Source organism: Trypanosoma rangeli (genome assembly GCF_003719475.1).
Source record: "Trypanosoma rangeli strain AM80 chromosome Unknown Tra_15.4_contig_00411, whole genome shotgun sequence".
In the NCBI taxonomy this organism is placed as follows: Eukaryota; Euglenozoa; class Kinetoplastea; order Trypanosomatida; family Trypanosomatidae; genus Trypanosoma; species Trypanosoma rangeli.
The window spans coordinates 2,262-11,774 of record NW_021706157.1 but is presented as its reverse complement, the minus strand read 5'-3'; the positions used below and the strand labels follow the sequence as shown (position 1 = coordinate 11,774).

Sequence of the window (9,513 nt, the reverse complement as noted above, 5' to 3'; positions counted from 1 at the left end):
AAAGCGTGCTTTTACCACAAACCGTGCGTCACGGGCCTGCTTACACTTCAGAACCACCTCCGCTTCACCAGCGACGGCCACCCCGCTGGGAAGCAAGAGCCGGTCGCAGATGAGGAGGAATAACACCTTCACGCGGGACTTGGGATCCACGACGAAGCGCCGCTGCCCCCGCATCTCGGCAACGTTGTGAAAGTGAGACACCAGCAAGCGCATCTCACACTCCGGACAAGCCCCAGCGCCATCTCGTGGCTTGCCCTCTGCTTCCTCCGCCCATTCCGCGGCCCAGGACGTGGTTCGTCCGCTGTCGCTTCTCTGTGAGCTGCTGCGGTTGTCGCTGGCGTTGGCGGCAGTGGTCGCAGTACTACTAGCAGCATCCGAGGCAGAGTCGGCATCGGCATTCGCATCAGTAGCAGCAGCAGCGGCGGCGGTGGTGGCGGTGGCGGTGGCGGTGGCGGTGGCGGTGGCGGTAGCGGCGAGGCTGAGGTCGTCCCCCTCCTCTGGAATGTTGTTAAACTCCATGCGGAAGGGCTGCACAACGGCCACGGGGAACTCGAGGGGAATACTGGCGCGGTTCACAATTTCCAGCGCCACGTACGTGCGGTGCGTGTCGGCGCCAAAAAGGCGGCCAATAAACACGCTGTGCTCCTTATTTGTCGACATCCGCTGCCCGTTGGAGGCCACAATTTCAAACAGCCCCTCCCCCGCCGTGGGCAGAAACACCTCGGCTGTGAGCTGCAGCAGCAGCAACTCCCCCGGGGCGGCGCTGGTGGTGATGCTTACGTATCCCCCAAACGAGCCCAGCCTCGGTGGAGAGAATGTTCAAACGCAGCGGCTGCGTCTCCCCAGGTTCCAGAACAGCTGCGGCACTGGGCAGCAGCAGCCACAGCTGCGGCCCCTGCGACCAAATAGCCACACTGTAATCCACCACCGTATCCGCAAGGTTATTGCGGATCGTAATGCCCGTCGTCGGGGGCGAATCCTTGGCGTAGGTGAAGTGGCAGCTGTACGTTCCCTGGCACCCCGCCACGACCTGGCAATCGCCATGGAGACTCAGCACCCGCGGTGATGCTGCCGAGGATGCGGGCATCCCATGGACGTCCCCCGACGCTGCCATACCGCCAGTTATATGCATGCTGCCTGCCCCAAGCTTGGTGGCCGCTGCATTTGGTGACGCATTTCGCATGCCCACAATGGCCGCTGCAGGCCTATCCGTGTCTGAAACCTCCTCCAGCAGCCCGTCGCGACCAGCACCACTACAAACTGCTGCTGCCGCTGCCACCGCTCTGGGCTCTACCCGCGATCCTGCAGTTTGCAAGAAGAGTTGCTCCTGCTTTTGTAGCTGTTGTGCCCTCTCATCCAGAGGGACGAGAGCAATACGCACCGCCGCCGCACTACATGTGACGCTCTCATCAAAGAGAGCCAGCGCCACGCCCTGTTCCACGTTTGGTCGATGTCGGCTTGTGTCCACTCGCAGCATGACTCGTACCCGCTGCGCGCACTGCGGCGGGATCGCCAGAAGCGTGGTTGTCGTCTCGTCCGCACTCGACACCTCTGCCGCAATGCTCGTAAGAGAATGCGACGGCGATGGTGGAAAAACACCCGTAGGATCGGCCGCATTTCTGGCCGAGAGCTGCCTCTCCCCAAACGTGACCAGGTCACCGCGCAACGCACTCGGCACTTTCGATCCTTCGCCCCACAGAAGCAGGGACGGCGGCGGCGGCGGCAGCTCGTTGAGTTGAATACAGAACACCGCCACACCGCCCTTGTACGCGCTGTCAAGCAGGGGGGTGATGGAGAGCGCCACCGTGTGCTGCGCACATGGGTTGGAGACAACCAACTCGCCGGTGTACACCGTCTCTGCCGCGTAATGCACCCCGCCCGTTTCAATCCCTCCCTCTCTTCCTGTACTGGCTGCTGCCCCTGATACCGCCTCAGAGGCCGTCGCTGTGGGGTGTGGGGTGAGTGTGATGCGCGGCGGAACTGCAAACGTCTGAAACGCGCGTAGCGTGCTGAACACCTGCACCTCCTCATCCGCGGAGGTGAGGGAGTTGGAGAAGTGAAGTGTGCCCAGCCACAAGGAGGGGGATTGGGTGACCCGCCGCTGCTCCACGTCGGCAAGGTTTCCAAACGTCATACCCTGTCGCTTTCGAAGGATGTCGGCCCGCTTCATCTTGCGCTGCCCGTAGAAGGCGGCGGAGAGGGCAGCGAAGTCCCCCTTCATGAGCAGACACCGCAGACGAAAGGACTGGTGCTCCTTCGGCCGGGAAAGCACCCCTTTCAGAAGCTCCTCAGGCTTCGCCAGCACGGGCGATGCAGCGGCCGCACACGAAGTCATTGGGGCGGCGGTGACCAACGGGGCACTCATCGCACTACCACTCGAAGCCCCACCACCGGTACCATTGTTCCCCGCATTCGTTCACGTTGCCCCCCACGCCATTCCCAGCACCACCACCACTGCCGCCGGCTGCGTTAGCGGCAGTGGCAACTGTGATGGTGGCGGGGATCCCCAGAGCGTCTGTCGCACCAATCACACCAGAGCCACCACCACTAATACCGCCATCGACGGCGCTATTGCTGTTGTTAGCTGCGTTCATGCTGTTGTTTATTCCGGCGGTGGAAAGGGCAGAGGCAGCTTTGTTGGCCGAGCCGTGTTTGGCTTGCCCAAACGCAATGCTCTGCAGTGCGGCCGCAGCATCGTACTGCAGCACCTGCAGCTGAATGAGCCCCGCCAGTTTGGGGTTCTCTGTCACGCCCACGCCCACCTCGACGTTTGGCTCCATCGCCGTCATGACTATTTTACTCTCGGAGAGCACGTCCGCAGCGGAAGCGGTCTCCTTTACCTGCAGCGCCTCCATAGAAAGAGACTCCTGCGCGCTGTTCATCACACCGTCGCAAGAAAGGTCAAACACCTTCCAGTAGTACTGACCCCTCACATGCGCCACCATGTCATTCTCGGGGTTGAGCTCGTTAACAAAGTAGACGGCAAAGCAAAAGGGCCCCTGCGTCCGGATGAGTCCCACCAGGAGAAGCGCCTCCACCGAGAGGCTCTGCTTCGGGGGCACGACGACATGGTTGCTGACAAATCGCACGGTTGGCTCGCACTCGATGCTGAGACGCAGCGGCAAAACAGGCGAGAGGTTTGTTAGGCGTATAACCACAGGGGCGCCGTCGCCGTCGCTGGCGGAGTCCTTGCCGCCCACGCCCACCACGCCAAGCTCAATCAGCGGGGTGTCCACTCGCCCCCCACTCATGGCAAAGGTAAGAACAAAACGTGGCAGCAGCACACACTGCCCCACAGCCGGCAGGGAACGTTTCATGGGAAACAGCATGGCGTTGTAGTTGAACCCCGCCCCCTCGTCGATGATCTGCGCCACGTACACCTGCGTCATCTCCTCCACCGTGACCACCTCATGCCGCAGTAGCCGCCGCACCTGTTGCTCCGTCAGTTGTGGCAGGGAGGTGAGGGTCCATGCAACGGCCTCCGTGTGCCGTGCGTCCAGGCGCACACGACCACGCGGATAGACGGGCGAGAAGACCAGCGACGGGCCCGCCGCTTCCTCCACTGGGGAGGCAGGCCGTGGAAGGCCAAGAACAAGTGGTGCAGGGCCCTTTGCAACAAGGATAAGATCCCGCGTGCTGTGGTTTGTCATATGCAATGTGGCCGTCTTGACAGGGCCGTGAAGCTGCAGCCCGCCGTCCTCCCCGCTCACCACCACCGCCGTTGGGAGCACAACCACAACTTCCTCACTGCTACGTTGCCTCCAGGGCTCTGGCTCCGCAGGGGTATCCAGCGGCTTATCATCCACGTGCAGCTGCAGTTGCTGCGGCGCGTCCTCTGCCGCCGCCACCACCGTAGCGGAGATCGCCTCATCTAGCCGCAGTATAGAGAGCCCCACCTGCTGCGGCTTCTGCCGACAACTCAGGTTAAACACCGTCAGTGACTCCCGCAAAAGCCCGGGGGCGGCAAGTTCCAAAGAGACAGGCACCTCCACCTCGGCCCCGGGGGGGAGCTTCAGCTCCGGTGTCTCCACCTGCGTGACCGTCAGACTCGGCATCACTCGCAGTCGCACCTCGAAACGGTCCGATGGGTTCTTCACAGTGAAACTTGTCTGTGCGAGGCGGCAGTGCGGCAAAACAGAACCGAGGTCAATGGAGGACTCCTTCAGTACCACCTCCCCGCTCCCCACGTGTGCCGTGAGGCGCAAGCTCGTCTGCGCCAAAATACTGTAGCTACTATGTCTTTCACTGCCCATCTCAGCCGCCAGAGCTTCAATAAGAATACCGGTTGTCACCAGTCGACTTTTGTGCCGCCATGCACGTTCACTCGGCCGGAATCGGACGTAAATGCGAAGCTTCTCGTGCGAAAACACCCGCTGAACAGGGCTCACAAGAGGGATGGTGCACTTCGCGTCCTCAAAAAGTGACACAAGTAGTGGGCGGTTGGAGCGAATAAGCAGCGCGTGCGGCATCGTGAGGCGCGTGCGCACAACAAAAGACTGCACCTCAAGTCGGCTCTCCTCGCACGGCATCACAATATCCCGTAGCCTAATTTCCTTGGGTAACACCTGCAGAAGATCCTCCTCCACGGTCGGATTCAACTCCACCGTAAGGTACTTGACATCGGAGGGGTGTTGCAGGTTCTTGACGGGGATGAAGTAGCGCTGCGGAACGACGCTCATTGGGGTGCACTCCACCGTGATGCAAAAGGACTCTGACGCCCGCAGCGCCCCGTTGCGTGGGACAAACTTGAAATGCGCATCTAATGTCTTTGCTGGCATCAACGCTGTGGACGATGCCACCCCACCGCCGCCGCCAGCTCCAGCAGGGGCATTATTCGTATTCATCACACCACCATCAGCACTAATATTATTATTATTACTACCATTCCCAGCCGTCCCACCACGCAGCGTGGTGGATGCGCCAAGAATCATGCCGCTGTGGAGGCTGTTGCCACAGCAACGGAGCGGGTCCAGCACAACAAACGAGGTGCCATATGTTGCCCGTATCAGAACGGTAAACTTGCATGTCTCGTACGCAACGGAGTGCATCACAAACGCCATGGGGCAGCGCATAAACGTGGTGGCCACGACTCCCTCACCGGGTTCAATGGAGATGAACGACGCCGGTGGTGTTACCGGGGCAGTGTGTGCGGGAAAAGACGCATTTCTCAACTCTGCAGCCGGTGGTAAGATGATTGTATCCTTGCAAGAAATCGGGAACGACTTTCCTGCAGGAGTTCCCTCTAGTGTATTCAATGAAACCGCCAATACGGTTGCCGCTGTCATGGGTTGATTAGCGGTGTCCCCCGCCCCCTCAGCCTCAGTCTCGCCCTCACCCTCCGTGGGTACAAGTGTGATGTCGACTGGAATGACACGATTGGCCTCCTTGTCTTTTGTCTCGCAAAGAAGAAACATAATGGTGCCGCTCTGTGCAGGCGGAATCCACTTCGTCGTCCGCGCACACGTGAGGGTGAGCACGAGGATGGTTGACTCTCCCGCATTCATCTCTGGTAACGCCACGCCGTCGCAGAGCAGCAGCGACAGCAACTCCGGGTGCTGCAGCTGGCGTGCCGGTGGCTTCGCCGGCAGCTTTTCCTCCTCGCACTCCGACGGCACATTGGAGTGCCACCCTTCCTGCTGCTTCTGGTCCCCACCACCACCACCACCACCACCACCACCACCACCACCATCCACGGCCGAAGAAGCAGCGGTTTCCTCCTCCGTAAATGTCGCCGTTGGGCTCACGTCAAACTCCTTCCCCATGAGGGCGCAGCGCAGCGCCTTGATTTGCCGCATTGCCGCTGCCACCTTTTCCGTCTTCTTCTTGCGACGGTAGATCTTCAGCTTCTGCTCAAGTTTTTCAATCTTCTCCTCAAGCTTGCGGGAGGAGCCGGAACTTGCGCCACCGTGCTCCATCTCCAGCTGCAGCCGCACCTCAACGCCATCAAATTTTAAAAAACGGTCCCCCAAGTTCGTGGTGGCGTCTGCGACGGCAGTATTGTTGGCGTTGCCACGGCGGAGGCTGCCGCACACCGATGGAGTCAACGGGGGGGAGTGAAGCCTCAAGCAGAGCTCCCGTCGGGTGTTGCTAGTGTTGACCACGCTGAAGCGGGCGCCTACACGCACGGAGGGCGGCCCCGCGTCGTCACAACCCACTGGTGCCCCGCCACTGCCATTTCCACCGGTCGCAGGCACCGGCTGCAGGGCCGGCAGCTGCAGCGGCACCGGCACGACCCCGAAGCTCCACGAGCTGGGACTGACGTCAAACGTCTCCGCCTTTGTGACGCTCGCCTTCAGCGTCACGGTCACCTCATTCGACGGGTCGAGGACGTTGGTAATGCGGATACGCTCCTCAAAGCCGCCCTTGATGCCCGGGTAGAAGCAGAGCTCCACCTCCTTCGTGGCGTATGGGCGGATGCGGCAGTAGATGCACGTCTTGTCCGAGTTCTCCATGCGAATGTGCCCTGCCGTGACCGAGCGCGATTTGGACAGCTTCAACAGCAGCGGGGCATTGCACTGATTTACGATGGGAAGCTTGGTTGTCTTGCGTTCACCAATGTTCACCTCGCCAAAGTTCTTCGTCTTCTGCCCCTCCAGCACAAATCGCGTGCTGCAGAGATGGTAAGAAAGGCGCACAAACCGCGGCACCTCAATCCCCTCCACCACAATGCTGATCCCATCCTCCTTCGTCATCCCATCCACGCCCCCGCTCGTGCGATCGATACGCACATAAAACGTGCTACTCCCGCGAGGCTCGAGCGTGATGCTTTTTATCGTCACAGCGTGCTGGCACAGGGCATTGACGACGCTGTTCCGCACCTTCTCTGCCCGCTCCACCGAGAGCACCTCTCCCACCTCCTCCCCGACGTAGCAGCAGTAGTCTCGCAGCTCCACCGTCATCGCCTCAAACTCACTAGCCGGCATGCCCTCCACGGAGAAGGTGTCAATCGTGCTCCTTGAGCTGTTCAGCTGCAGCACAAGGGGATAGTCCACCTTGGACTGCAGGACGTAGGCCACGATAAGTGGGACATTTGCGAGGGTTCGCAGCCAAGACACACCCATGCCATCGTGACCGCGCCCTCCAGCGTTGACGTTCCCATCGTCGCAGTGTGCCTTCGATTCACACGTGTACAGCTCATCGTGCAGTTTTGCCTCAGAGGGTGCCATGTTATTGGCCTCAATGTTCACAATCAGACGATCCTCGGCGGGGTTGGATACGTTCGCGATGGTGAGCTGTTTGCGGTAGGTGGGATTCACGCGTTGGGGGTTGATGCGGAGTGTGATGGGTAGACTGCTGTGTGGGGCAATGGAAAACTCCTCCAGCGTTTCCCGCCCTCCTGTCGCCGACACGCGTGGCTGAACCCCTTCAATGGAGACAACCTTGCTGCGCAGCTCCACGTAGATCGTTGTGGGCAACGGCGAGGGGTTTTCTATAGCGAAGGTGTAGCGCCGGCTTTGTCCCACCTGGCAGTCGCCAAAGTTAATATTCGTTTGGGAGGCGACGATGGTGCTCGTGAAGAGGGTTGCCACGCACCGTATCATCACCCGCTGCTGCCGCCTGTTACCGTCGGTTGTTTCACTTCCCACGCCTGTGACCACAAACTCAAACTCAAACTTTAGGCTCGAGGTCGCCCTGTGTTCCTGGTCAGTGGAAGGGACATACATAACCCCCACCGGCACACTTCCTTTCTGCGGTGCTATCACCACCTCGTCCACGGCGATGATTGCCTCACTTTTGTCGCCCCCGTCGTCGGTGCCTGTCTCGTTCTTATTGCTGCTGTTGTTGTTGCTGTCGGGGTTCGCGCTGGGGCTGGGAACGGCCCTACCAGTACTGCTCTTGCCGTCGCCGCCGTCGCCGCCGCTGCCGCCGCCGTCGATGCCGCGACCTGGTCGCACGAGGCTTAGTGCCCCCTCGCAGTGGTGAGGGCGGGGGTTAAGAAGGCGCAACGTCACATCCTCACGAGTGGTGTTGCAGACACTCAGCTCCCGGATGACCCGCGTGCCACGATAGACCTCGCCGAAGTCCAGTACCGGGTTCCTGACGCTCACGAGGTCCGTCTGCGACTCCGCCGCGACCACGTTGATGTGCACGTACACCAGCTCCGAGTTGCGGGCGTCGCGGAGGTTGTCGCACTGCAGCACTACACGGTAGTGCTGCATGCCGGTGGCGCCGCCGGAGAGTGCACCGGCGGTGGTGCGCACCATCAGTGTAAAGTTCATAGAGGCGTGTCTGTCGAGTAGCAGTGTGCGGCCGATCTTTGGCTCCTCAAACTTGTCCTCCTCGTACAGGGAAAACTCCACGTTTTTCTGCGGCATCGTCTGCGAACGGATCACGAAGGGCAGCGGCAGGGCGGAGGCGTTGGTAACAGTGAAGTCCATCAGGTGGGTCTTGCTCGGCGCCATGGTGGTCTGCAGCTCCGACCGCGACACCGTGAGCAGCGAGAGAAAGATGCTTGCGCTAAACGGCAGCGTGACTGTCTCGGAGCGCACCGCCGCCAGTGAAAGAGACCCCGACGAGTGCAGCGGCGGACGCCGCGGCAAGTTATCGCCCTGCACACTCGCACCGCTCTCCTTCCTGTTGTCGCTGCCGCCTGCGGGGGCAGCTGCATGACCACATTTTTGCTGCTGCGTGTGCTGACAGTCCTTCTCACGCATTAGATGCAGGGAGGAGGTAAGGGTCAGGAAGTTGTTGTTGCTGCTAAGACTCTTATTGTTGGAGTTCCCCTTACTAGTGCCCGCGTCCATGGACGAGGACACCACTGGCAGTGAGGCCGCCAACAACTGAATCGCCCCGCTAACCATCGTGGGTGAGGCCTGCACCATGATGTTGCCAAACTCCCCTGGATCCGCGTGGAAGATGGCCACTAACTCCTTCGCCTCCAGCGGAGGTAGCAGCAGCCGGTCAATGGCGTTCACGCCGTCGAAGACGGTGTTGTAGAAGGGTGACAGCGTCCCCCGCATGGAGTGATCCTTCTGAGCATCGCCGCCGCCGCCGCCCTCCACTTCGGTGTCGCCGAGCAGCAACATGTCGTCCCACAGTTTAAATCGAATGGCGGCCGGCACCGTCGTCGCGGTGAGTTGCACTGACAGGGCAACCAACGGGTCAGTATTCACGACGCGGAAGCGGCAGTACACGGGAGCATCGTTCACAACAAGCGCCCCAAACTGCAGCTCACTGGGAACCACCTTCAACATTCCCTACACTACCCTACCCTGGCTCGCTCTCTCCCGTTTTCACTTTCACTCACTCACTAGCTCGCTCGCTATCTCGGAATTCCCTCTTGTCTGCTTCCCCTGTACCTTTTTGCCTTCCTTTTCTGTGATTTTTTTTTCTTTTTCGCTTCCTCTCCTTTTTCCCCCCCGCGTTGCGCTGATTGATTTGTTCCTCCCCTTTGTGCCTATTATGATGCCAGGCAAAAAACTGAGAAGCAAGAGAGGTGGATAAGGAGAAAGAGAGAAAGATCAGCGGCGCCTCAGCGCACACGTCTCTTAGAGAAAAACAAGCGAAAATGCA

General features: G+C 60.2%; 3 protein-coding genes across 3 annotated transcripts in view, besides 1 other annotated feature; all 3 read right to left on the bottom strand.

Annotated features, from left to right (window-relative positions):
* TraAM80_08410 (uncharacterized protein) overlaps positions 1 to 660 on the bottom strand; it is a gene marked incomplete at both ends in the record, with an annotated part of 2,154 nt that extends 1,494 nt beyond the window's left edge. The window contains one exon of the mRNA XM_029385162.1: positions 1 to 660. This exon is cut by the window's left edge and continues 1,494 nt beyond it. Coding sequence (XP_029234982.1) covers positions 1 to 660 — 660 coding nt within the window.
* A 25-nt stretch (positions 661 to 685) lies between these two features.
* On the bottom strand, positions 686 to 2,365 carry TraAM80_08409 (uncharacterized protein; the record flags this gene model as incomplete). Its single annotated transcript, XM_029385161.1, has 1 exon — positions 686 to 2,365. The coding sequence occupies one exon, from the start codon at positions 2,363 to 2,365 to the stop codon at positions 686 to 688; it is 1,680 nt and encodes a 559-aa protein (XP_029234981.1).
* A 4-nt stretch (positions 2,366 to 2,369) lies between these two features.
* TraAM80_08408 (uncharacterized protein) lies at positions 2,370 to 9,194 on the bottom strand (the record flags this gene model as incomplete). Its single annotated transcript, XM_029385160.1, has 1 exon — positions 2,370 to 9,194. The coding sequence occupies one exon, from the start codon at positions 9,192 to 9,194 to the stop codon at positions 2,370 to 2,372; it is 6,825 nt and encodes a 2,274-aa protein (XP_029234980.1).
* An 18-nt stretch (positions 9,195 to 9,212) lies between these two features.
* Positions 9,213 to 9,270: a microsatellite.
* Positions 9,271 to 9,513: the final 243 nt, after the last annotated feature.